The following is a 27,018-nucleotide window of genomic DNA, read 5'->3' as shown; positions in this document are numbered from 1 at the left end:
ATGAACGCTATGATGTATAAAATAAAATGATACAAATGACCCCGCCAGCGCCAATGTTGAAAAATATGTTCAGTGAAAGGATGTCGGATGGTGGGAGTTGAGTCCCCAAAAGAAGAAGAACAGATCACTGGAGTGTCTTCAACACGGTGGAAGGATTGCTCGGGGGTGCAAGACTGCCCTCGATGCGACGCTTAGCCTCTTGCATCTCCTCGGCGGTGATGTTTTCGGCCTTTTTGGGCATGTCGGGTTCGAATTGGGGGATATCGGGACTGTGGCCGACGGACATGCCAACTCGGATCTAAATTATTTGGTAAGCTTTGTTGGTAGTAGGACGAGCAGAGCTGATACTTACTAGAGTTTCCAGAGGACCCTTGGAATTATCCGCCAGGTCCCTGTCAAAGTTGACCTTGCCCTCTTCGAAGAGAACAAGAAGAGTGCTGCCACCGAATTTGAAGTAGCCTAGCTCTTCAGCACGTCCGACCTTCTCGCCAGCTTTGCGGGTGATGACCGTGCTACCCACCATCATGGCACCCACACAGACAACCATGACCCGACCGTGGGCGACAGAGTCAATAGGAACGAGGATGCGGACATTCTCACCGTAGACATCCAGCGCAGAGCGAATCGCCATTGGGTTCACAGTGTAGTACTCGCCTTCAATGGTCTTAGGCTCGCCCATAATTCCATCGACCGGAATATGGAAGCGATGGTAGTCCTGAGGCGCCAGACGGAATACACCCACAGCACCGTTACGGTAGCGAGCTGCATCCTCCGGATAGGCATTTCCCAGCAGCCTTTCGATAGAGAACTCACGACCCTTGACCCAGACACTGGTTGCGTCGCTCATGCGGTCAAAGACGACTGAGCGACAGTCAGCTGGAGATACAACGATCTTGGGCTCTTCGGGAGCGGAGCATGGACGGGCCTCGGGCTTTAGGGCGCGGTAGAAAAATTCGTTGAAGTTGCGGAATTTCTCCAACGGAAGCAATACTTCAGACATGTCCAGCTGGTGGAAATTGATGAAGTCCTGGATCTGGGATGCAGACGCTGGATCGTCATACTTCCGACCCTGCTTGACACTCAAAGAGCGAAGGACGCGGCGAATTCGCTTCTTTTCCATGTCACGACTCTTGATACCCTTGTAGAGCAATCTAATTCCCAATCGCACGTAGACACTCATGCGCTCCTCATTGATCTGGCCAGTGATACGATCCTGGACAAGGATATTGGCCGAATTCGCTCCGAGTTTGTACCCACCATATGAGATCTTTGTAATGACCTTAGAATACCACTTGCGCTGTGCCTGACTGGAGGTCACGAAACCACCCATGACCAGGTTGTCAACTTGCCGCCAGTCGCGACTTGCACAAGTGGCAATGTGGGTAATAATATCAGCATCAGAGCGTTTGGCAAGACGAGGCTGGTGGCAAAGAGGGCATTCGCGGATTTCAATAACGTGCTCCTCACCCCGTTCATCTGCGAGATCATCAGGCTGAGCGTACTCATCGTTGGAACTAGACTGGTCTTCGGTAGACAGGGTTGGAATGGTTGTTTTACGTGGGTCGGCATTGGTAGGGGCATTAGTGCTGGTTTCCAAGTGCTCATCGCTGCTAGATGGCTCGCTTTCTTGGCTTCCTGAGTTCGACAGCGGTGGAAGCGGGGGCAGCTTAGGAATGGCCATTGAGTTTCGCTTTTGCAAAGTCTTAAGTGTGTCCTCGAGGCAAACTACTGCCTGGTCGAACGAGAGATCGTCATTCCCATTTGCCGCGTTGTCTGCGCTGAACCGTTCGAAGAAGCTATCGATAGTCGATTCCTTCAGGGTCGAACCGAGAGTATCAAGCATTGTTGTCATTTCAACCTTGTCAATGCGGCCACTCTCATCTGCATCGTATTGCTTGAGCATCAATCTCCAGAATTGCTGACGTAGAGCACTATACGGCAAAAACTTTGCCTTGACATGCAACTCTGGTGAATGCTTGTCTTCCCAGCGCTCCCGGTTCTTCAGGACGAGAGGAATAGTAAAAGACCGGAAACCATCCTTGTCAACTGGCGTGGCCGAATCACTATCATATGCAGTCGTCGTGGAGGGCACCTGCAGGGTGCTGGCGCTATCCATCTCTGCGATTCCTTCTTCTGGGAGGGAGGAGGGGGTGACAAGTGTTGGCACAGGCGCATCCTGCAGGGATTGACTTGAGACTGAGGTAGCGGAGCTACGGGTCTTCAATATGGGCCTAGACATCTTCGAGAGACTTGAAGAAGAGGCGGAGGGGCTGACTCGCGATGACTTGGAGGTTGGGCTCGGCTCTTCTACCATCTCCTCCGACTCTATGAACTGGTACAGGCCCGTCGCAGGGTCTGCAACAGGGCCAGACTGTACGAGATTTTGTAGTGGGAAACCTGCAGAGGCAACGAAGTCATTGCCGGAGAATTTGTCGCGATCCATAACAGTGAAGCTAATAGTATAGTTCTGTTCGTGTCGCATGACTTGGAACACCATCTTCTCATAGTAGATCGGGTTCAGATTATGGCGAATAACCGGTGTCCTTAACGTCTTCCTCCCGAGAGAGGTCACGACGAAGGGATCCATATCAAACGATGTCCGCGTCACTAAGCAATCAATTAATCAATCTGTCAACATCAGGAAAGCCAGTTATGCGTACCATTCCGTTCGGGAGGTAGATCGGTCACTTTGACAATCTCCATAAAGACAATGCCTTGCACCCCACTGCCTGAGCCAGAGAAATGGTATGCGCGAGCTGCCAGGGACTTGCGCCTCAAGCGGGCCAGGCGAAGTCGCCTGCGACGCTTTTCCACCACTTCTGGTTGTGTCAGGTCATCAGCTTCGTCGGAGGTCTCTTCATCCCGATCGAGGTCATCGAAATCGGCCGGAGGGATCTGGTCATCGTCCTCTGCCGAGAAGACAAGTCGTTTGAACTTGCGGTACGTGTCTGGCAACGGCGCAGCGGGGTTCGCGGAATCAACGAGGGAGAACTGCAATAGGATTTCGCCTGAGACAGTACTATCCTTCTTCTTGGCCGGTTTCCGTTTCGATTTGAGGGTATACCATTTGGGCTGCGTCTAGAGTCAGCACCGAAACCCCGATGATCCGAACGTGTACCTCCTACCTCTGGATTCAATTGGCCATCAATGAATATGTCCTCTAGTGCAATGTCGAATTCGCCCAGGTAATCCTTGCCGAACCGATCATGATCCCAACAGATACATTCTAACAGCGGTACGCCCACGATGGGCATTTCGAACGAGACGTTCCATTCGGGGTTCAGTGTCTTGAATATTGTCGGCGTTGACTGTCTGGCATCTCCCAATGTAACCACCAGATACTGTACGTGTAAGCGATCGCGGCCGAAGTTGCGTTGGGGGGTTGTTGAGGGGTGCTCACTGGATCGCTCGTGCCACCGCGATCTTTGGCCGCAAGATTTTGTCCCTATTGAGTGATACTGTCAGTCCAGCAGAGAAGGACTCATACAATGCATGTCTTACCCGAATCACAGAAACCTTCAGGAGGAGAGGTTTGGAGTCTGGGGTTCGTAGGGGACTGGTACTTCTGCTTTGACCGGGTGTTGACGACGCGCTCCTCGCGGAGAGATGCGAACTCAACCGTGAGGGCAATCCCAACCGAACCATGACGAATACGGATATGCAGAGGACAAAGTTGAAGAGGAAAAGAAAGAAGTGGCGGGGAAAATAAGTGTCGTGGCTCAGGGCCCCTAGTCAAGGTGGCTTGTTCCGAGACCCCAGGTCTCGATCTTAGATCTCCCGATCGGCAAAATAGGCTACAGGACAGAGTATAGGAATGTCCAAAGTACAGAAGAGCGAAACGAACAGAGTATCCCTCTGTACTCTGTATCTCTCAACAAATGTAAAGGAGAGAGACAACGCCATTGAGCGGATCAGCTCGGTATCGACGTCAATTCCCCACACCGCAAGTCAGATAACATGGATGCCTTGGATGCCTACTGTGTGGTGCATAGACAATGCAGTGTTACAGGGTACTGTTTCTCTGAAGACGTCACTTCAAACCTGCATTCTACTGCAGTACCCCGCATGTATGGAATGTCTACGGATTTATTTGTTGAGAAGCGTTGAGAGAAACAGGAATCAGTGTTGACGGGTAAGTGGTCGATCACTTTAGTCTTGTCGTCGGTCCGTCCGATTCCAGACTTCATCAGCGTTGGCTTTTCCCTTGGTTTCTGGTACATATCGGTAGATGAAGCCACCTAGCAACGCCGCCATAGCTGCAAAAACCCAATAGACCTTTCCGCGACCTCCGAGGGCATCGTTGAGGATGGGGAAGAATTGCGCAACCACAAAGGTTGCAATCCAGTTGGCACCCAGTGCCCAGCTCTGTGCTGCGCCAACTGCTTCTGGTCCAACTAGCTCTGAAGCCAGAATGAAGGGCACCGGGCCAAGTCCGACCGCGAAGCATGCCACGAAGAGCAATGCCGCGATCGCAGTCAGGATCTTGGCGTTCATGTAGATGCTGATTGCGAGGAGGATGGAGCTGCTGCCCATACCGCAGATACTCAGCATCAAACACGTCTTGCGACCGATGCGGTCGGGTAGTGGTGAGCACGCCAGCGTGATCAGGAGGTTGATAGCCGAGATCATCACTGTGAGCAACGCGGCTGTCGTAGGCAAGATGCTCTGCAACAGGGACACGCTGTACATGACAATGCTGTTCATCCCGGTCAATTGTTGAGCGACCATTACTCCAACCACGGCGACGATGGCTGGGCGGTAGTAAGGGTCTTTGACAACCTGCATGAATGTAACAGAAGGCTTTTTGACAGATTGAGTCTCTGAAGATGGGGCAAGCAAGGACTCTTCTTCAGATGGAGCATCCGAACTCCTCCAGCTGGCAATCTCCGCTTCGATGTCGGCATCTCGGCCGCGGATCCGCTGTAGAACTCTGCGTGCATGGCTGACTTTTTCGTGTTCCGCGAGCCAGGCAGGACTCTCTGGTACCAAGAAGAGCCCCAAAAGTTCCAGGGCCCCAATGATTCCAGCCACAGCTAGGATCAGTCGCCAGATGTTTGCTTCGCTCCAGAAATAGCCCAGTGTTTGGGTCAACAGAATGCCAACATTGGTCATGATCTGAGTGAAGGCACCGAAGAAACCTCGGGCACTAGGAGGAGCAATCTCTGAGATATAGATTGGGCCAACCACAATGGCAGCACCGGATCCAATTCCAGAGAGGAATCTACCCAAGATAAGAAGCCCGATCCCGGGAGCGAGTGTCTCTGCCACAGGACCCAGGATGAAGAATACCGTAGTCGCCCGGAGTGCAAGAAGACGCCCATACTTAGTCGAGACAGGCCCTGCCAGCAGAGCCCCGACCAGACCACCGAGCGTGTAGATCGAAGACACCAGGCCGAATTGAGACGGACTCATCGCAAGACATTGCGGTAGGCCATGGAATGTTTTGCCTGCAGAGTGAATACCTTTGCGTTCACATGTTATCACTGCTTGAGGGGCATTTAACTCAGCCTGTTCAGGGTATCAGCGATGCTCGGCAAATGCGGGGTCTAGATACCCTACCAAGTGATAGCCGAATTGAAGCGGGCCAAGCGTGGTGATGAAGACGAGATAAACCAGATACGGCGTCACGCTAGACTTCCTCGATATATCCGACATCGTGACACAAGGCTAGGATGATCCTGACTGGAGTTGGAGGGATGGAGGGGATGGATCAGGATCATATCAATCCCACCCTTTCAAAAAAAGGTTGTAGATGTGCTTAGAGGATATCAAACGAAGCTGAATGAGTAGGTTTAACTGAATGATTTAGATATGAGCTATCAAAGTGCGAACGAGAAGTACATCTGTTGTAGGCTTGAAGTTGTCGTATAAAGAGCCGGAGAGGTGGCCGGGGTAGCTGAGTCAGCATCTCCTGTTTCGGCCCTCCAGCTGAACTCATCGCCTGACAATGGCTTCAATGTTGGCAATATTCTACTCTAACTGAATCTTGTGGATTACCACCAATGGATGCAGTCAAGTCCATTCTCCAATGAGTCTGACAAACCCGCCCTCCTCCGGCTCTCTCTCTGCCCGAACCAGGGTCAGCCAGAACTTGAAACGCAGTCTGCAGGCCACTGATGGTAATTATATATTTCCTCAGCCTACCTCCTGAGCTTGGCTTGTTTGTATAGCAGTATTTTCTCTGTCCATCATGTTTGGAAAGGGCTTTCCTTTTTTGAATTCTGGAGGATTCTATTCTCGTGGTAACTCTTTCCCCTTGGTTCTTTGTGTCGTGGGTTTTGTTTGCACCTCTCTATGCAATTGGCACGGTCAAAAGGCTTGATTCTTGTGATGTTTCTGTCATCAGGCACTTTCTCCTCACCAGGCAGTTTGCTGCAAATTGATCTGAGCTAACATGTCTTTGATAGATGCGATTGAATCCCGCAGACCTGGTGGATATACCAGCAAGGTCCGGGTTCGAGATCGATATCACATCGTAGGCTTCATCAGCAGTGGAACTTACGGTCGAGTCTACAAGGCTCTTGGCAAAAATGGCAAGAAAGGAGAGTTTGCCATCAAAAAGTATGATCATCGATGTACCGCACCTGTTCAGATCTAACCTCGTCTAGGTTCAAGCCTGACAAGGAAGGTGAGACAATCCAGTACACGGGTCTGTCACAGTCTGCCATTCGTGAGATGTCACTATGCACGGAGCTTTCGCATGCAAATGTCGTCCAGCTAGAAGAAATCATCCTCGAAGACAAATGCATCTTCATGGTCTTCGAATACACAGAGCATGATTTACTCCAGATCATCCATCATCACACTCAGCCTCAAAGACATGCCATTCCGGCACCTATGGTCCGGTCCATCTTGTTCCAACTGCTGAACGGGCTACTCTATCTACACACCAACTGGGTTCTGCATCGCGATTTGAAACCAGCAAACATCCTTGTCACATCAAGCGGAGCTATCCGAATCGGCGATCTAGGACTGGCTCGTCTGTTCTACAAGCCACTTAACTCACTCTTCTCCGGTGACAAAGTTGTCGTCACAATATGGTATCGGGCACCAGAGCTCTTGTTAGGAAGCCGCCACTATACTCCTGCTGTGGACATGTGGGCAGTGGGTTGTATCTTCGCTGAACTCCTCTCCCTACGACCAATCTTCAAGGGCGAAGAAGCAAAAATGGACAGCAAAAAGACAGTCCCTTTCCAGCGCAATCAAATGATGAAGATTGTCGAAATCCTGGGCCTTCCCCGCAAAGAATCTTGGCCAGGTCTGGTTTCCATGCCTGAGTATTCCCAGCTCCAGTCTCTAGTGCTCCACCGTCAACCTTCACATTTCCACCGTGGCTCAAATCTTGAAGGCTGGTACCAAAGCTGCCTAAAGAATGGCGGGTACAATGCTACCTCGAGTGCTGGCACACCGGGCTCCGATGGATTTGACCTCTTGTCACGGATGCTTGAATATGACCCGGCAAAGCGAATTACAGCCGAAGAGGCTCTCGAGCACCCCTACTTTGCCAATGGACCCCCGATCAGCGGTGACTGCTTTGCGGGTATCGAGAGTAAATACCCCCATCGTCGAGTTACCCAAGATGATAATGATATCCGCACTGGTAGTCTTCCTGGTACCAAGCGCAGCGGATTACCGGATGATTCCTTGATGAGAGCTTCAAAGCGCCTTAAGGAATAGTCTCATTTCTTTGTTGTACATTTGCATTGGGTTTCAGAGCGTGTGGACGGGCTGGTTGGGATATCCACATCATACGTGACATATTAAATTTCGGGTTGGCGTTGCGCTTACTAGCGAATTTGGTTTTTTGATTTACGTTGGAATTCATTCTGGGCATTTCGAGATACTACCTTTTATCCAGAGTAGCGTACTGACCATCCTATGTAAGAGATGTAGATGGACTGAGCCAAAGTCTGACAGACAACATGCATTTGAAACTTGAAAATACAATTATCAAGATATTCGAAGTTTTACGAGAAGATGAAGTTTCTCGTGTCCTGTTTAGCGCCGTAAAAGCCATAACCGATTCAGATTTCCCTTGCCCAATCCGAAATCCATACAACATTGTACATATTCCATCCACTTGTAACATAGATCAACACCCGAAATCCAGATCCCCATAAAATACATCAAGATTCGTTTTCAGTATCCTATCAGAAATGAATGGTTAGGAATCATCCCCAAAAAGGGAAAACATCACACGGACATAACTCACCATTCTGCTCGCGACGACCATCTCCATCGGTACCCTCTTCATCACCACCACCAACAGCAGAGGCATGACCAGCAGCATCTTTAATGCCCTGGTCATCACCACGCAGCTTCTCAAAGTGACTCTTGATATCATCGGCACTGACAGCTTGTCCACTCTCAGCGAAGGGTCTCAGGAACTCCTTAAGATTGTCACGGAGGTGGTTGTAAGCCATTGCACCCTCGATAGCGCGCACGCGGTCAATGTTATTGAAGGCTGCTTCGCCGCGCTCGAGAATACTACCTGTGCCTGTGCTGGCGGCACCATTGGCATCGCCGTCCTCTGAGAGAGGGGGCTCGTAGGTATCTTCTTCTTCGCGGAGTTGGGGGTGAGGTGCGAGTCTGGGGAAACATTCTGCGCAGCGGCAGAGTTGGTCGTGGAAGTCTTCTAGGGCGAAGAGGGAAAATGATTCGGTTGGTGTGGTGTCGGGGAGGGTGGTGTGTTTGGGGGCGGAGGGGACCAGAGGAGTGGTGTCTTCCTCTTTCTTGACTGGCTCTTCTTTAATGGATGCGAGTCCAGGTTGTTGGTCCTCCGCGGGCACTGATTCTTCTTTGGTCCGCTTGATAGACTGATCATCCTCGGGATGGCCCTTGTCATCCGCCTTGCGCTTCTTTGAGTTTGTCTGCTCTGGCGCTTTGGGCTCAATTACTTGGGCCTCGATCTTGGGAGCGGAGTTATTGGCTGCCGCCTGTGTGTTCTTCAGTCCACCTTCTTTGAAAACCGGAGGTAAAAAACCGCGCGTTCCAGCATATGGCTTGATCCAGGGATTCGAGTCAATGCACTTGAAGCAGATCAAGTGATGGAAGTCATCCTCAAGGGGGAATCCAGGCGGAAGTGGAGCTTCTTCATACTCGGCGTGAGCATCGTTGGTAGCATCACCATCGACATTGATCTTGGGCTCTGCCTTGTTCCAATCACGCGGTACCCCGATCAGACATTCCGGGTGCCACCAGTCCTCACCACAGCCTCCTGTCTCGACGGTTCCAATACCCAGACACTGGAACATGATTCCCTTCTCCTTATGAGCGTCATACTGTTCGCTACAGCCGCAGAACTGATTGCGAAAATTGTGGTTGTAAGAGTTGCCTGCAGCAGCCTCTTGAGAGTGAACGCCTTTCTTTCCAGTCTTCGGATCTTCACGCAGTGTGCAAGTGGAGGAAGAGGGCATGCGAGTGGTTCCGCAGTCGCAGACGAAATTGCGCTTGTTGAAGAGCTCGACCAATTCGTGTTCACCGTGGCAGGAGATCGAGCATGAGTAACATACAGCAGCGGCATCGTAGGGTTCGTCGGGATTGGTGGGAGTGGGGTTGCAAGTCAGACAAGCGAAAAGGATCTGTCGTAACGGCCCAAGGGCATATGTACAGGAATCGAAGGACTGGGTTCGGTGTGTTAGCTATGTACTGTGCTGCACCAGAGAAGCCACGAGGAAACACCCACGTAAGGCAGAGCTTCGCGCGCATCGGCCTCTAGCTGAAGTTGGGAGTCGATAAACCTGGTGTGGATTAGCATCGTTGTCACAGAGCTTGGAAGGCACAGAGGTGTTTCATACTGTCTTGCGGTTTGCGAGGTTTGTGAGCTGAAGCTGTCGCGTCGGCCATCTGCAGCTTTGACTTGATCACTAACTGTTGGCAGGGAGTCCATCTTCAGAGCTCTGCTTGTGTTGTCCAAAGTCGTTCAATATTTCAGTGCCGAGGAGGGCGGATGTTGTGCTGTGTAAACAGTGAAACGCAATATGCAGATAGTGCAGTGCTTACACCCGGCTGATGACGAGCATGCGCGGGGATATAGATGCGATCAACGTGTGCTTGGTGGCGATCAAGGGGCGCCTATTGGTGATTAACGCGATTTCGTATGAGATCAAGTGTTCTTATAGCAATCAAGGTATGGCTATGATAGCAAACAGGTAGAGATATTCGCGACACGGAGGCGTGGATATGGGTGGCAATCGAGGTTTGTGAGCAAGGGCGTTATGTGAATTGTTGCCCGGAACAAAGACCGTACTGAAAACGAGGTGACCGCTATTTGAAGACCACGCTTAGGGTCGTGAGCAAGACAACGTTGTGGGGTTCTAAGATGGCATATGGTGGGTTCGAACACAATTAAGGTTGGCGTTGCGGACGTGATGCGCGTTGCGCGGTCGATACGCGATATGAGACAATTCGCCAGCTGGGGAATTAACAACCAGACTCAATCTTTGCACTTGAGTGTGAACAGTCCAGTCTCAAGATAGTTAGAGCGAATGATTAGTGAACTTCCATCGCAATCATATACCAAATCTGTTGCGCGCGACGTTTGCCCGGTTTGCAACCGCCCCCTCGGACATGTATAAGTAGATCTCGATTTGAGCATGATTATCCACGTACTTTGTCTATTAGTTCCATTCATTGCCCTAGATACTAGATCAAATTCAAGCTATATCTCGAGACCTTACATCTTGCCCTACTACTACATTGCATAAAGAACCCCAGTCACCCTGGTCTCGCCTACTGAGATGATACATTGTCTCTTAGCACTGCAGTATGCTGCAGTACCATTCTTGCTGTCCCTTGAGAGATAAAAATTAGTCAATGAGGCAATTGAGGATGTTCAAGTATGTCTACTGAGCATAAAATATGGTATGAAGTAATAGTTGAAAGGTTTTACCTTGAGGTCATATATCACACCAGTCAAGATATTTGTCAGCTTATCGACCGACTGGCCAAGTGGTTAAGGCGTCCGTCTTACATATTGAGCACGGAAGGTCGCAGGTTCGATCCCTGCGTCGGTCATATTTTTGCTTTTGGAATTAATGGTTACTTCTTAAAGAAGAAAAGAAATGGTTGTATTTTTGCGATCTTCGATTCAAAGTTGTTTTTACAGAACCGCAGAACTAACGAAGTATTCGGAGAATCACTTTTAGGTACCTTCCCGATTGAGGTTTAAGTGGAACGCGTCGACGCGTCGCGACCTCCACGCGAGAAAAGTGAACTCTGCCGCTGCCTCTCCCTTTCGTCTTAGCCACACCACAACCCACCATCAAGGAAGGACCAGACCACTCATCTGTCATCTTTTTTACCCTCGGTGCTTTGCGTCTCTCATTATCAAAAATTGCTTGAAACCACACACACACACACACACACACAATGGAGTCAGTAACCCCTGATAAATTCTCTGCGCCCGCATACTAACACATCATAGTCCCCTCCGACCCAGCGACTCGGCCGCAAACCGTGGCTTGAGGGTCAACACTCGTAAGCGAGACAGAGAAGATGACGATATGTCATCGCCGGCACCATTGCCTCCATCAAGTCGTATGCTTGCTCCCATCTTGACTGTCGTGTTCACGTTGCTGGGCCAACTTGAGACTGACAATTTTTTTGCGCAGCCACTGCCTTGGGCTCGTCCCCTCCTCCAATTCCATTTGACATGGGAGATGAAGATGACGAGGATGAAACGGGACTTGTACAGGATATTGATGATATTGATGAGTTAGCCGAAGACGAGGATGGTATTGATCTGTTCGGCGATAATTTCGAGCGAGATTACCGCGATGCGGCACAGGATCGCTATCAAAATGAAGGATACATCGATGATGATGAGGACCACGAAGAAATTGACGCCGCAAGCCGTCGACAGCTAGATGCTCGCCTCAACCAAAGAGACCGCGAACTGGCCCGCAGACGCCGCATGCCTGCAGCTTTTTTACAGGATGACGATGATATTGAAATGGACTTGTCTCGCCAACCCCGACGACGCAGACACCACTACGACGAGGACAGGGAAGATATTGACATGGCCGATGAGGGCATGGAAGAACTCTCCCTCGAGGAATTGGCTGATGTCAAGGCCGCCAATATCACTGACTGGGTCACCCAGCCTCAGGTCCTCCGCTCTATTTATCGTGAATTCAAGGCCTTCCTAACAGAGTTCATCGACCCAAGCGGCCAGTCAGTCTACGGAAACAGGATTAAGACCCTTGGTGAGGTGAACTCGGCTTCTCTCGAGGTATCCTATGCCCACCTGAGTGAGACCAAGGCAGCGCTGTCATATTTCCTCGCCAACGAACCTACCGAAGTTCTCAAGGTGTTTGACCAGGTCGCGCTTGATGTTACACTCTTTCACTACCCTCAGTACCACGACATTCACAACGAGATCCACGTCCGTATTACCGATGTGCCCATCATCTACACTCTGCGCCAACTGCGCCAGTCGCATCTCAACTGCCTGATTCGTGTCAGTGGTGTGGTCACTCGTCGAACCGGTGTTTTCCCGCAGTTGAAGTATGTCATGTTCCTCTGCCAAAAGTGTGGTATCACCCTAGGTCCATTCCAGCAAGAAGCCAGTGCAGAGGTGAAGATCTCTTTCTGTCAGAACTGTCAGTCTCGCGGTCCATTCACTGTCAACTCCGAAAAGACCGTGTACCGCAACTACCAGAAGTTGACTCTGCAGGAGTCGCCCGGCTCCGTCCCTGCTGGTCGTCTGCCACGTCAGCGCGAAGTCGTCTTGCTTGCTGATTTGATTGATACTGCTAAGCCTGGTGATGAGATTGAGGTCATTGGTATTTACCGAAACAGCTACGATGCTCAGTTAAACAACAAGAACGGATTCCCCGTATTTGCCACTATCATTGAGGCCAACCATGTGGTCAAGGCACACGACCAGATGGCTGGTTTCCATCTAACGGAAGAGGATGAGCGGGAAATTCGCGCACTCTCCCGTGAACCCGATATTGTGGACAAAATTATACGCTCTATGGCTCCCAGTATCTATGGTCACCAGGACGTCAAGACTGCTGTTGCACTTTCGCTCTTTGGTGGTGTTAGCAAGCAGGCCCAAGGAAAGATGTCAATTCGTGGTGATATTAACGTCCTACTCCTTGGTGACCCCGGTACTGCCAAGTCTCAGGTGCTCAAGTTTGTGGAGAAGACAGCTCACCGTGCTGTGTTTGCTACCGGTCAGGGTGCTAGTGCAGTCGGTCTGACAGCCAGTGTTCGTCGAGATCCCCTCACTAGCGAATGGACACTTGAGGGTGGTGCGCTCGTGTTGGCTGATCGCGGAACTTGTCTGATTGATGAGTTTGACAAGATGAACGACCAGGATCGGACATCTATTCACGAAGCCATGGAACAGCAAACAATTTCCATCTCCAAGGCTGGTATCGTGACAACGTTGCAGGCTCGCTGTGCCGTTGTAGCCGCCGCCAACCCTAAGGGTGGTCGCTACAACAGTTCAATTCCTTTCTCGGAGAACGTCGACTTGACAGACCCTATCTTGTCTCGTTTCGATCTCCTCTGTGTTGTCCGTGATCTTGTTGATCCTGCTGAGGATGAACGTCTCGCCAACTTCGTGATTGAGTCCCACCATCGTGCCAACCCGGCTCGTCCTCTCCGAAATGAGAAGGGCGATATGGTCGATGCTGATGGCCACCTCATTGACGGCGAGGGCTACCGCGTCAACAAGGATGGCCAGCGCCTGCCTCCTTCTCAAGAGGAGATATCCAGACGTGCGGCAGAGAAGCAAAGAGCCGATGAAGAAAAGGAGGGCGAGATCCCCCAGGAGCTCTTGCGAAAGTACATTAAGTACGCTCGCGAGCGTTGCAACCCTAAGCTCTACCAGATCGACCAGGACAAGGTTGCCCGTCTCTTCGCAGACATGCGCCGGGAGTCCCTTGCCACTGGAGCATACCCTATCACAGTAAGTTGTCTTTATAGAATTTACTTTGACCTCATACTAACTTTCATTTCCAGGTTCGTCACCTTGAAGCCATCATGCGTATTGCCGAATCATTCTGCAAGATGCGTCTGTCCGAGTACTGTTCCGCGCAGGATATCGACCGTGCCATCGCTGTCACTGTGGATTCGTTCATTGGCAGTCAGAAAGTCAGCTGCAAGAAGGCTCTCTCGCGTGCATTTGCTAAGTACATCTCCCTCAATCTTGGACTCAACGAAACCAAACCAACTAACATTCCCATCAGGTACACACTCTCCAGACCCAAGCCCCAGTCCAAGCGTCGTGCTGGTATTCCCGTCACGAACCCTCATATGCCACGGGCTCAGTCCACCGCGAGGTGAACGTCCTAATTGGAGATTTGGCGTGGCTTGGTTGCATGGCTTCTTTTGTTTAATACCATCTTGTTTGCATTTTACGTATGCGGCGTTTATGACAGGGTTCTGTTCTTCAAATCGAACCATGATATGTTAATGAATGGGAAACCAATGAATGATATTTTAATTTATATATGGTGCTTAACCTGTAAATCAGTAGATCAAACTCAGCCATACTGTCTTTCTCGCAGATGCATAGGGCATTCTCACACTAGACCATCTCGACGCTGACTGCTTAGCCCCGCTGGTATTCAACTGTGAGGACAGGCAACGTACAAGAAGTGCTCTTATCAATGACTTTATACTATCTTCGCATACCAACTTTCAAGGCCTGTGCTGGTATAATATCTAACACAGTACCCTTATAAAGGGTCTAAAAGTGTCCAATGCATCCTATTGTCTCCACAATTGGTATGCAAAAAGGGAAATTAGGTGGGCGATACCACATTTGTAGTCCTGACTCGATGTATCTCCAACCCTCAAAGCAACAGCGTATATTAAATATTGAAACCTCGGAGATTATCAAGGTGCTTATTTCCAAAATGGCAACTATCCCCATAAAGCTTCCAATTTGATGAAGATTTCGCAGCCCAGTCGTAAAACAGTTAGGGTAGCGGAAAAGTCCTTACCAGGACCAATAGCCATCGACTGACCTGTATCTATACTCCTCACCAAACCCCAGTAAAGTCACCAATTTACCACAGACTGTCGTCCTTCTGTGATTTCGGGCCTGCAAATGTGGCAGTCTTGCCCGTAACCCCTGGACTGTCATCGTCATCCACCAAGTGCCCGGTCTTGAGTCTCGCTGAAGAGGGATTAGTCTCCTTGACAATGGCCAATATTTGCTTCAATTGCCCCCTGACCCCAGGTCTCATCCCCACAATTCCACTCATAAAGCTTTTCCCCGCGTCTATTGTGGAGATCCATTTGTCCGTTGTCCAGAGCTCTGTTGGAATATCCGGGGGGGAGCAGTATGGTGCTGTCATTCCCTGCTTTCTCCACGTTTGAACCGGGTTATGCTGTTCATTTCCCGAATTATTGAACAATTGCGAAGACAGGAGTTCGTTTCAAGCGAGCTTGGCGTTGGACTATAAGTAGTCGGAAGGACGTCGGGTTGTAAAGAGACAGCATCAGTTCCAATTCCCTTCCTCTCCTAGGGCTTCACGGACTCCGCGATGCGTTTCTCTACCTCAAATTCCCGGGCAGCAGCCTTCACTGCCATTGCATATGCTACTTCGGTGACAGCAATCTCCCTCGAGGATGTATGCACTGTGGAATATGCTCGCTCCCACCTGCCCGCATCGACCTTCATACAAGGCATAACTCTCGACCCATCGTCTGTCACGACAAATATAGTCAAAAATGCATCTACAAGCGCCACCTCGACATTCTACCCTGCAGCAACCTTTTCCTATTGCAACCTGACTCTGGCATACTCCCATGACGGCCGAGGTGACCAAGTCCTCATCCAATACTGGTTGCCGGACCCAGCCAAGTTCGAGAAACGTTATCTGTCCACCGGCGGCGGTGGCTATGCCATTTACTCTGGTGTGCAGTCTCTGCCTGGTGGTGTGATGTATGGCGCCGTTGCTGGCGCTACGGATGGTGGATTTGGGAGTTTCTCTACGAACGCTGATGCGGCTATGCTCCTTGCTAATGGGACGTTGGATTATGAGACTTTGTATATGTTTGGATATAAGGCTCATTGGGAGTTGAGCAAGATTGGGAAGCAGTTTACGCGCAACTTTTATGGTATGGCCGAGAAGACTAAGCTTTATTCTTATTATCAAGGGTGTTCGGAGGGTGGACGTGAAGGTTGGAGTCAGATTCAGCGGTATGGAGATGAGTGGGATGGCGCTGCTATTGGTGCTCCTGCTTTCCGTTGGTCTTTCCAGCAGACTCAGCATCTTTATTCGAATATCGTCACGAAGACTCTTGGGTATTATCCTCCACCGTGTGAGATGGAGAAGATTATCAATGAGACTATCTCCGCCTGTGATTCTCTTGATGGCTTGAAGGATGGTGTGGTTTCTCGTTCTGATCTTTGTCAATTGCACTTTGATCTTGATACTGTTGTTGGAAAGCCGTACTATTGCGCGGCAGCGACCAGCGGCGGATATGGCAAGCGCAAGAGACAGATGGGTGCTTCATCTACTCCAGAACAGAATGGAACTGTCACCGCGAAAGCTGTCGAGGTTGCCAAGGAGGTCATTCGCGGTCTTCGTGACACCAAGGGCAGACAAGTCTATCTGTCCTATCAAACAGCTGCGGACTTTGACGATGTGACCACCCAGTATAACTCCGAAACCGGCAAATGGGAGCTCGAAGTGGATGGCCTAGGTGGCGAGCACATTGCCCTCTTGGTGGAGAAGAACGGCAACAACCTTTCCAATCTTGACGGCGTGACCTACGACACTCTGAAGGAATGGATGATTTCTGGAATGGTGGAATTTGCTTCTACCCTGCAGACCAATTGGCCCGATCTGACGCCGTTTCACGAGGCTGGCGGTAAGGTCATCCATTTCCATGGCGAGGCAGATGCCAGTGTCCCTACTGCATCTTCGGTTCGATACTGGGAGTCTGTGCGGAGCATCATGTATCCCAATCTTTCCTACAAGGAGGGAGCTGCCGCACTCAAGAATTGGTATCAGCTTTACCTTGTTCCTGGCGCAGCGCACTGCAGCACTAATCCACTTATGCCCAATGGTCCCTTCCCACAGACCAACCTGCAAGTTCTCATCAATTGGGTTGAAAACGACGTGAAGCCAGTGACGCTGAATGCAACCGTCCTCCAAGGCGAGAATGTTGGAGAAAATCGCCAAATTTGCGGCTGGCCCCTTCGGCCTAAGTGGAAGGGAAACAAGATGGAGTGCGAGTACGATCAGGCCTCCATCGACACATGGCACTACGACTTCAATGGCGTTCCAATGCCGGTTTACTAGTGGTTTCTGAGTCTGATCCTGTTTGTGGGAGAAAGCGTTAAGCTAGGGGGTTGGACCTGTCATGTTAATAGTGTGCTCACATACTCTAGGTAGATGCATGTGTGCAATAACAGGCCCTTGCGATGACCTCATTTCAGATCGCATTCCACACTGAGGAATGTTCGATGCCTTCTCTGCTCTAGACGGTTCCCTCGATCTGTTCCTTGATTCGGGACTTGAGACATTGAACAAACAATGCATATTAGCGCCTTAAGCAGAATATCGGACTGGTCATACTTGTAATATGACTGCATATACCATGCTCTTGATCCGGGCTGTTGAAGGCGTTGATATCTCATCACCGCCATGTTGAGGCACGTAGTTCAAGTTGTTCGAATAGTTCAGAGATAACCCGCTGAAGATGACGTTGACGTTGACCGGCAGTGTACCCGGCAAAGGGGAGTCTCTCGCGTGGAACTATCACCACATTCCGGAAAGGGAGATGACATCAGGGAGGGATGCGTCATTCCAGCCTATTTTTGGGGTAGCCGAGGAATCCCTAGTGAAGTGACAGTGAGAGAGTCACAGTGACAGAGTAACTGATGGATGCCTGGGGTGGAACCCTGTCGATCCCACATGCTGGAGTGCAGTGCAGTGCAGAAGAGCAGGACACAATTAGCTTGAAATGCAGGAGATTTAACTCAGCGCCACAGGCACAGGCACAGGCACAGATAGACACAGACAGCCACAGATACATATACGTACGCTGAAGAGGTTAAGGGGAGATCGCCAGGCCGTAATTCCCAACCCGATCCCCTTTCTCCCGTGTCCCCTTGCCCCCCCCCCCCCTCCTTTCCTTCTCTCTTTCTCTCCTTTAATTTCTCTCTCTTTGTACTCTTCAAAAAGTATCTGAATACTGCATCTATTGGCTGTGATCGATTGTCATTCCACTCGACCCCTGCCTGCCGTTTCAGAATCGCCTCCTGCCACCTTCTTCCGCATTCGTGCGACACCCTAAGATTCACTTGACGCACTCCCTCTCCACCCACACCTTGTTTCATTGTGATAACCTTACAATGAATGCCGCTCCAGCGCTTGGGTATCCCGGCGTCTCGCTGGCAGGTACGTAATGCTTTTCCTGGATCATATAACTGTCTCCATAACCCCATAATCCCCCCCCCCCTGGGAACTTTCTGAGATACCGTTCAAAGTGACTGACTCGAAACGTCTCACCTGTCAATAGAACCCCAATCATCTCCTACTGCGGCCAGTTTTGGCTCCAACAATCCTTTCCGCAACCGTGCTCTCTCACCCTCGGTCCCGGCTGCATCCAACAGTCGCCCTGAGCGACCCCGATCAACCAACCCCTTCCTCGACGACGCAGAATCTATGTCGCCGCAATCAGCTCCTGGAATGTCTACTGGCGCCACCATGTTTTCTCCGGTGGATAAGACCGACATCTCGAGCAACACCCGTGAGCTCTTCGTAAGTTGCGAATTCAAGACTTGTCTCGGCCAGATCTAACATATCACAGGAGAACCTTTCGCTGAAGCCTTCCCCCCAACCGCCTCGTGCTCGCCCACCTCCTTCCAACACTACTCATCGCGCCCCGTCAAATCGCAGACCCCAGCGCCCGCCCGGGCGATCGGCAGAACCAAAGGAGAAGGACCCGCTTGACATATTCGCAGACCCTCCCAGCCTGAACAAGGCTGCGACCATGGGTCACCGCGACAGACCCTCGCGCAGACCGCGCCGGAACTCCGAGTCTTCGGTGATGGATCGAGGCTCCACTATTTTCGACGATGAGGACGAGAAGCGCCGACGTGAGAAACGCCACCGTGAGCGCGAAAGTCGCAACAAGGATGGCAAGTCTCGCTCCACTCGCAAGGACCGTCGACTGGACATAATCGATAAGCTGGATGTGACTAGCATCTATGGAACTGGAAGTGAGTCTTCAAGCCGAGCCAACCTCGATTTTCGTATGCTAATGGTTCTCTAAGTGTTCCATCACGATGGTCCCTTTGATGCTTGCAACCCGCATCGCAACCGCCGAGGCTTGCGCACTGCCCCCATGCAGGCCTTCCCCAAGGGTTCCATGAATATGGCTTTGGGTGGCTCCGGCCCGAACAACTCCAACATTGATCTCAACCTTTTCCACGGCAGAATGGAAGAAGGACATAATGACTTCGCTACAGCAGCCCGTCGCAACGCCGACTCGGGTACCAACTTTGATCCCACTTCCCGTATAGATCCCGTTCACGGATCAGAGAGCATGGGATTGGGTACCAGTACTTTCCTCGATGGTGCCCCAGCAAGTCGGTCCGCCATGGCACGCCGCCAGAGCGAGAACGAGACTTCCATGGGACAGAATGGTGGTCTTGCACGGAAGAAGAGTTTGGCTCAGCGATTGCGTGGACGCGGCCCTGGCCGTATCACATCCCCCACCGACAACAACTACCCTCCAGCAATTGAATCCAGCCACTCTGCATCTTCTCGAGGGAATGAGCGCAACCCATACTTCCAAGAATACGAAGAGGAGTGGGACAAGAAAGGTGCCAGCGTTGAGTCTGGCCTCGAGGGCGGCCGTCTCCGATCTTCCAGCAGCCCCAAGCAGAGCACTGGCTTGGAGCGCAAGCCAACCCAAGAGCGAGCATATGAAGAATCCAAGCTCAACCCTGGTGGTGGTGGTTTCCTGAACCGCATGAAGAGCTTGCGCAAGCCAAAGCCCGAGCGACGCACCAGCGACTAAACTACCTAATGAACACTCTTCGCCTGCCTTGAGTAGGATTATCAGGCACGCCGTGCGTCCTCTTGAACCCTAGGTTGACTCAAATGGACGGCCTATCTTTGCTTTTCCCATTGCCATCTCCTCCGTGAGGAGTGATGATTTTCCATGTAATATCCAGCATCGAGCACTGCCAACCCAACAGTGCTCCCCATGGCGTTAATTTGAACTGAAAGAGAATGCGTGACACTGGTTCTGGTTTCAGAACGCCATGAAACACCACGCCCAGTCGAGGGCCGGGTCATGATTCGGAGTTTGATTCCTTTTTCTTCATTTTTTCCATTCTTGTACTTCACTTGAGCCCTGCTTTCAGAATCTGTATTCTTTACTCTACCCATTGCTCTTTTCTCCTTCTTTTCGCATCAGATAATTAAACCAGTTGACTCCAACATCTATCACCTGTAAGCCATAAGAGGTTTAGCTACGATCCTCCTTCGTTTGATATCGGGTCCTGTCAACTATCTAATGTGCTTTATATACTGTCCTAGTGCTCGGGGTTGGGCACTGACTCTTTCATTCAGTCAAGTGCTGCGCTACAAACACGCCGAAGTAACTTCAATCGATTGGCCGAGTCCTTCCACCCCCCATTTATACTCCCTCAAAAGGCTTTCAATGTAAAAAAAAAATGTTATACTCTTGCCCACGAAAGCTGAAACCGTACACGTTGGACTAACAACCGGCGCTCAGGTGGATGACTTACCTAGAACTCGTTTATGTTTCGATATGATATCTGCTTATACAAGGATGCTATTTTGTGAATGATTTTGGCCTGTCCACATATTACAACGTCGCGCCGTCGTGTGTATCTCATTTAGCCTTGAATAGGCCAGATTTCTCTAGTCCTCCCTGTTTCAATACTAACATCACTTGTGAATAATTTGTTCCTCGTCGGAGGAATTTGAGCTTTTTGACGGAGGTCAAAGGATACACTGTCGAGACCAAAGGATAAATCATGTTGTGTCATCGGGTGAATAAAACAATGCATTGGATGCTATCGGTTTAAAGCCCTGACTTTAAGAACTGTACTCGCGCCTCGATCAAAAAGTTCAGGTCATATCGTAATAGGGTGAAGTATGATAGCAAAGTCATGACTGGGGTTACGAGTCTTTTTATACACCCACCTTTATATGATCGACTCGATCAACCCGTGGCACTCGAAAAGGGACAAATTATGAGTCAAACATAATACAGAGTATAGTACACTCACTCGGAGGGTTTTGTATAGAAACTGTCTACTTCATCGCACTGTGTACATATTCATGAGCCCCGGAGTATAAAATATAGGAACAAGATCTTGAGAGGTGTTCCTACTTTCGACCTCACTCTCTTCAACTGATACCTGTATTGAAGCATTGTTGTCTTTCTGAATACAACAGTGTAAGTGTAAAGGGCAAATGCAGATGTAAGGAGCTAGGGTTGATCGCTCCACCTTTCCCGCAGTTCTTTCACTTGAGCTTCACAACTACATTCATCATGGAGCCTCCCACTCTCACCAATCCGCGCTTTACTCTGGAGTTGGAGTTTGTTTCTTCTCTCGCCAATCCCTACTACCTATCTCACCTTGCTGTCACCTACCCCAACCTCCTAGGCGTCTCCCATGCTGACGACGATGACGACTCCGCGACTTCACCAGACGCCGAGGCATTTGCAGCCTACCTAGCCTATCTCTACGCTTACTGGAAGACGCCTGAATACTCGCAGTTCCTCACACACCCTGGCCCTACACTGCGGGCCCTGCGATTGCTGCAGGAGGACAGGTTCCGCCGCGATATCATTCTCCCGCAAGTCATTGAAGGGCTGGCCGGACTGAGCTTGCCTGTCCAATGTGTGCAAGCATCTGCCGAGGCAGAAGCTGCAGACGAAAAGCCAGAGGATGGCCAGAATGGGACCAAGACCTGAGGGCTTGCTGCAAGCCTGAACCTACATTCAAAGAGGATCTTGCGCATGCGACCGGGGTGTGCCTGTTTGAACGCAAAGCACACGAAACGAACCAACCGAGCCACCCGAAACACCAAAGATCTACACTGCTTGCCTTTCCCGTTCGGTTGAGCTATTCACACTGCGGGGAGCGCACACGAGTTCATGTGCGACCGAGGCTCCGCGACCGTCGATCAACCAACACTGTTTTTTCGAGCATATCACAGCTTTGCACCCCTGGCACTGCATTGCGGGGTGGGAAAAGGACCAAGCGTTGTTGGGATGCACGATTCCATACTAGTACCTCATACTAGTACCTGTCCCTGTCCCTGTACCTCCCTGAGGTCGCATTTATGTCTGGAATGAATAGAATGGTAGCCTCAATGCTGATAATGAACAGCAATTAGTGAGCAATATGGCATTCAATCCCAAAATTGAGCAATAGCAACGTACATGGAGCGATATAAGTAAACGTGGGCAGTATAAGCCACCAACGCATGACGCAGTGAAATTGGGCTGTTCAGCCCGAACAATCCGAACCTTGTTTTTTTTCTCCTGTCAAGTCTTCAAGTCTGCAGGTCTACTCATCTTCTCATGTATTCCTTTTGAACCCCCGTTATTCAGTCACTTCTTGGGGTTGCAGCCCCACCCCCTGGTGATCGGCCCTGAACTACCTCATCGGTCCCGTTCTCGTCCACGTTGCGACCTTTTGACACTTTTCCCTTTCGACAATCCGACCTTAGACACTCCCTTCATCATCTTAACCAGTCTCCCTATTTCAGTCGTGAAGCTCGATCGCGCCTTTCTCGAGCCCGCCACGCGGCAGCTGCATGCGTCACCCATACTTTTCCAATGGAGTCCGTACGCCAGTCATGTCGGCCCAAGCACCAGGTCCTGATCTTGAAATGTTATCCGAAATACCAGAAAGGAGTGGCGGAGGTCAGGCCGAATCCCAGTGAACTCTCGTACCTCCTATACTATACCAGCACGCGCCGCAGTAAGCTGACCAAGGTCGGCGCGTTCCTGGAGAAGAGAGTGGCCCGGGATGTCTGGAGACGCAGATTAGGGTAAGTAGAGGCCAAGTCAAGGAATGTGGCACTTGAATCCAACTGATCGATTCCATTGCAGAAATGTCCAGGTGGCGCTTCATATTCTGGCCGCACTCATCGAAAAAGTTCCCCGCGATCTTCCTATCTACGCTCGTTCTATCATGACCGTGATCGAGACTGTCCTGCGATCGAATGACATAACTATGGTGGAGGAATCAATTGTGCCCTTTGAAATGTTCTGCCGGCATCAGGACATTGCGGCCATTGCGGCAGACCAGGGTCTCGCTCTTCAATACCGAGAAGTCGTCCGGACATACGCCAGCTTAGCCGATCCGGCTTTTGTTTCCAACTCGAATACAAAGTTCAGCCCGCAAGTGGCCATTCGGTGGAGGAACGCGGGACTGCGGGCTATCAGAGGTGTGGTCAGCTCAGAAAGCCTCGCTGCTGACGGCGGCACTTCGCTGAAGCTGTGCCTACCAGTCATTCTGGAGAACCTCTACTCCGCTGATGAGGACCTGCTCACGACACTCAAGATCAGGTTACAAGAGGCTGACGCAAATGAGCGGGATGGGTCTAAACCCCGCCGCATGAGTGTTAATACCGTACACACCGTGGACACAGCGGAGGGTGATCCCGAGCTTGCAGCGCGGTCTGCGGATGATGCAGACCGAAAGGCAGAAATTGATGCTCGGCTCATGGCTCTACGCTGCCTCGAGCAGATTATCGTCTCGGGGAGCAATCGCGGTCAGATCCGCATCGCGGTAACGGTCATTCTTCGCTTCATATCGACCAAGGGCTTCCCACAGAGTGACAAGCAGAATGGGTTGAGCTCGGCCAAGAACGGAAATTGGGCAACCTCTTTGATCGAACTCATTGCGAACTGGTGCCCGGTACAGGTTCGTTTCATTATTCTGATAACGGCCATGGAGATCTTGCACGATACAAGCCCCAAAGAGGATAACCTAGAGTCGGCTTTCACCATTCTCTCTGTGGTGGATTGGTTGCTCAGATCCTCGGTGAACATGATTGGTCTCAGCGTCATGGATATCCTTTTCGGTCTTATGCACTATGCTTCTGATATCCTCTCTCCTCCGGGTCGTACTGGGTCTGCAGATTCGGAAAAGCAGCCCAATGGTCAGGTCGATATGGTCATCTCCTCGCAAAGACAGGACCTTCTCACACTCTTGGAGCAGAGCATTGGAGACCTCGCAACGCATATTTACTACGGTGACCAAGTCGCCGATATGATGCGGGCAATCCTCAGGCGCTTCAAGCCTGCCCCCCTCCACGATAGCTCTGCACAATTCGCTTTGGCTACTGTTCATGAGTCCGGAGTGGCACACGTTGACTCTAACTCTGCCTCGGAGTCTAACGGAGACAAGGCCTCAGGAGAAACATTTTCACATGCCGCCGCCAAACTGACAGCTCTTCGATCACTCAAGTCCATATTGGTCGTTGCCAATCTCAGGACGCCATCAACCATGTCCGGCGCGGAATCCAGACACCCAGTCGGTATTCATGTGTGGGAGGGCACCCAAGGTCTCTTGCGTGATGCAGATCGGGATGTTCGCTATGCCTACGCCGACGCTTTCCTGTCATGGTTGACATTTGAAACCAACAAGAACGATCTCAAGGCACGAGTAGATGTACGGAAGTTCATCAAAACAGGATCAAAGCGAGAGTCCGAGCAGATTGATAAACAAAACCGACGAAGCACTACGGCTCCGGGTAACCAGCGAGAAACAGTGGCACTGGCAGCACAATCGAACTTCCTCCGTCTGCTGCACTTGGCTATCTACGATGGCGCTCTTGAAGGAGCTGCTGACGAGTCCGAGATTCTCCTCCTTCATCTACTTCTCACAAATCTTGTTCAGAACCTCGGAGTGAATGCTGCTCAATTTGGGTTCCCCATGGTTCTCAAATTACAGGAGGACATGTTTACTTCTATTGAGCTGAGTTCATTTGCGGCACGCGTCAACACCGGAAGCTTAGTCCACGGCTATCTTCTCGCATTGTCAGAGAAGTTTGAAATGGACACCTCCCCCGTTGGAGCTGAAATCACCAAGGAAATACAGGAGCGAGTCGACAAGGGCCACTGGCTTTCCAAGATCCAGGTACCCCCAGTTGGTCTCGGTGGTATTGATTTCGATAAAGAAAAAAGAGACGTCAATGACTCGACTTCCCCACCTCCATTGACACCCTTCCGGAACATAGAGGGACTCGTCTATCTGATTGACGAGACTTACCGCCAGTCAATCTCATCTCCCCCTCAAAGCCCGCCAACCTCACCTGCACGAGGATTCACGTTCCCAGTCCTTGGGCATCCAGTCGCGGAATCACAAGTCGAGGGCGGTCTGCCGAGTCTCGTGAAGGACCATTTGGCGTCCCCGTGGTCCCGTGAGGCCTGCTTGGCCGAGGTTGAAAAGGAAAGCGCCAATGCCCTATCTATCAATGGCTCTCGAGTCGGTACACAAAACACTCGGACTAATCAATCCAACGGAATCGCAAATGGCTCGCCTGCTGGTTCGGGATCCCGCGACAACTACCGCACAAATGTTCCCGATATCTCGGCTTCGTCATCTCATGGTTCGAGTAGGGGATCTCCCGTTCGCGTCAATGAGCTCCGTCGCGTACTCTCGGTCACCAACGATTCTCAAGCTCGGCGGCTTAGCCCACTGCGAGGACGACTTGACGCATCAGATGCCAGTATCATCTCCTCTGGAAGTGACAGTATGGTCAGCGGTGCCTTCTCTGTTTCTGAGATGGAAGACGGCGCCTCCACCCAACAGCCAGATGGTCAACAAACACCTGATGATGATGGTGCAGATACACCCCGCGCTTCGGCAGCAGAGATCGTTCTGTCGGGCGACAAGCCGTCTGACCAACCTCTCAATGCACCTTCTCTGAGTCGTGTAAACTCGGACGAGCAAATACCTCCCGTGCCACCTATCCCAGTCAATTTGTCAATCCCAGGAGGTTTCCCGAATGACTCCCAGCGGTCATTGCTTTCATACGATCGCCCATCCACTGCGCCAGGTCCCTCGCGACAGTCTTCAGTGAAAGACAAAGCTGATGCAGCCTCTGGTGCTCTTAACCCCAAGTCCTTAGACCGCAATAAGAGCCGATCCAGTAACAACCTCGCTGCCAATGGAATTCCAGAGCTTATGACCGATTATGAGTCCAATGCCCTGGATGGCAGTCACCAGGATCAATTGCGGAAACTCCTCGACGGGTTCCTTTCGCCTGACGATACCACGATGACAAATGGAACCCGTCCAGCAACTGCCATTTCTTCCAAGGGCCCAATGGGTAGAAGTGTCAGCAGACGACAGGTCAGCGGTGGCCTCGGACGCCCACCTTATTGATTTTCGATTTGTTCCTATCTTGTTTTGTCAATTCGATAAGCATGGTTCTCCAGGCATTTCACCTACCAATTCCTTCTCTGGTTCATATATTTATGTATAATTTTCTTTTGTGACACTGTCCTGCACCGCCTGCCAATGATGGATCTTGTATCTGGGTTCATGGGCGTGGGCGTGCTGGCTCTTTTCATCCCACCGGTCTGGTATATTTCATTTCTGTCGTGTCGGTACATGTACTGCTTCTTTGTCAGTTGATATTTCATCTTTGTCTTTTTTCCCATTTGCATATGTTTTATCTTGAAGCTCGGGCTTCTGTTCTTATATCGGTGCAGGTTGCCTTTGTCAAGCAACTTGATGTTGTATCTAGCTACCTTGTCGGTAAACTATTTAGATGCTGGATTGAAATTGTTTTTTACTAGGAATGTGTACTGTTGTGAAGTAAAGAACGATGTTCTTGTTAGCTTTGCTTTACTGAGGTAATGTCTATAATCTTTTGCCTCTCGCCACACCTCTCTTCGCGCCAAGCTGGTGTATAAATATCACCTCCAATGACCTGCCCCCGATATATAATCAATCTTCACACCTGTAGACCTACCTTTCGTAATGCGAGCAGATATACATCAGTGAAATTAGAATAAATAAAAGGGGGTCCA

General features: G+C 50.7%; 9 protein-coding genes across 9 annotated transcripts; 6 read left to right on the top strand and 3 right to left on the bottom strand.

Annotated features, from left to right (window-relative positions):
* Positions 1-124: 124 nt before the first annotated feature.
* On the bottom strand, positions 125-3,645 carry N7508_008459 (putative phosphatidylserine decarboxylase Psd2; the record flags this gene model as incomplete). The annotated part of the gene is made up of 6 exons (XM_058466523.1): positions 125-298; positions 353-2,607; positions 2,661-3,072; positions 3,126-3,341; positions 3,401-3,445; positions 3,502-3,645. The coding sequence occupies 6 exons, from the start codon at positions 3,643-3,645 to the stop codon at positions 125-127; spliced, it is 3,246 nt and encodes a 1,081-aa protein (XP_058314369.1).
* Positions 3,646-4,149: 504 nt separating this feature from the next.
* N7508_008458 (putative MFS glucose transporter) lies at positions 4,150-5,655 on the bottom strand (the record flags this gene model as incomplete). The annotated part of the gene is made up of 2 exons (XM_058466522.1): positions 4,150-5,508; positions 5,560-5,655. The coding sequence occupies 2 exons, from the start codon at positions 5,653-5,655 to the stop codon at positions 4,150-4,152; spliced, it is 1,455 nt and encodes a 484-aa protein (XP_058314368.1).
* Positions 5,656-6,028: 373 nt separating this feature from the next.
* ssn3 (cyclin-dependent serine/threonine protein kinase SSN3) lies at positions 6,029-7,677 on the top strand (the record flags this gene model as incomplete). The annotated part of the gene is made up of 3 exons (XM_058466521.1): positions 6,029-6,119; positions 6,408-6,561; positions 6,609-7,677. The coding sequence occupies 3 exons, from the start codon at positions 6,029-6,031 to the stop codon at positions 7,675-7,677; spliced, it is 1,314 nt and encodes a 437-aa protein (XP_058314367.1).
* Positions 7,678-8,139: 462 nt separating this feature from the next.
* Positions 8,140-9,889, bottom strand: N7508_008456 (putative metaphase-anaphase transition protein (Mlo2); the record flags this gene model as incomplete). Its single annotated transcript, XM_058466520.1, has 4 exons — positions 8,140-8,147; positions 8,213-9,623; positions 9,686-9,740; positions 9,798-9,889. 4 exons carry the CDS (start codon positions 9,887-9,889, stop codon positions 8,140-8,142), a joined length of 1,566 nt encoding a protein of 521 aa, XP_058314366.1.
* A 1,481-nt stretch (positions 9,890-11,370) lies between these two features.
* On the top strand, positions 11,371-14,298 carry N7508_008455 (MCM DNA helicase complex subunit MCM2; the record flags this gene model as incomplete). The annotated part of the gene is made up of 4 exons (XM_058466519.1): positions 11,371-11,375; positions 11,426-11,538; positions 11,613-13,921; positions 13,975-14,298. The coding sequence occupies 4 exons, from the start codon at positions 11,371-11,373 to the stop codon at positions 14,296-14,298; spliced, it is 2,751 nt and encodes a 916-aa protein (XP_058314365.1).
* A 1,208-nt stretch (positions 14,299-15,506) lies between these two features.
* On the top strand, positions 15,507-17,273 carry N7508_008454 (putative tannase; the record flags this gene model as incomplete). The annotated part of the gene is made up of 1 exon (XM_058466518.1): positions 15,507-17,273. One exon carries the CDS (start codon positions 15,507-15,509, stop codon positions 17,271-17,273), a length of 1,767 nt encoding a protein of 588 aa, XP_058314364.1.
* A 1,055-nt stretch (positions 17,274-18,328) lies between these two features.
* Positions 18,329-20,001, top strand: N7508_008453 (Pal1 family protein; the record flags this gene model as incomplete). The annotated part of the gene is made up of 4 exons (XM_058466517.1): positions 18,329-18,374; positions 18,496-18,737; positions 18,787-19,198; positions 19,253-20,001. The coding sequence occupies 4 exons, from the start codon at positions 18,329-18,331 to the stop codon at positions 19,999-20,001; spliced, it is 1,449 nt and encodes a 482-aa protein (XP_058314363.1).
* A 1,509-nt stretch (positions 20,002-21,510) lies between these two features.
* Positions 21,511-21,936, top strand: N7508_008452 (uncharacterized protein; the record flags this gene model as incomplete). The annotated part of the gene is made up of 1 exon (XM_058466516.1): positions 21,511-21,936. The coding sequence occupies one exon, from the start codon at positions 21,511-21,513 to the stop codon at positions 21,934-21,936; it is 426 nt and encodes a 141-aa protein (XP_058314362.1).
* An 870-nt stretch (positions 21,937-22,806) lies between these two features.
* On the top strand, positions 22,807-26,368 carry N7508_008451 (uncharacterized protein; the record flags this gene model as incomplete). The annotated part of the gene is made up of 2 exons (XM_058466515.1): positions 22,807-23,021; positions 23,083-26,368. The coding sequence occupies 2 exons, from the start codon at positions 22,807-22,809 to the stop codon at positions 26,366-26,368; spliced, it is 3,501 nt and encodes a 1,166-aa protein (XP_058314361.1).
* Between the last annotated feature and the right edge of the window lie 650 nt (positions 26,369-27,018).

The sequence above is a fragment of the Penicillium antarcticum genome (genome assembly GCF_028974205.1).
Source record: "Penicillium antarcticum strain IBT 31339 chromosome Unknown utg000009l_segment0_segment0, whole genome shotgun sequence".
Taxonomy (NCBI): Eukaryota; Fungi; Ascomycota; class Eurotiomycetes; order Eurotiales; family Aspergillaceae; genus Penicillium; species Penicillium antarcticum.
Note: the sequence above shows the minus strand (reverse complement) of the source record. Positions and strands in the feature narration are given on the sequence as shown.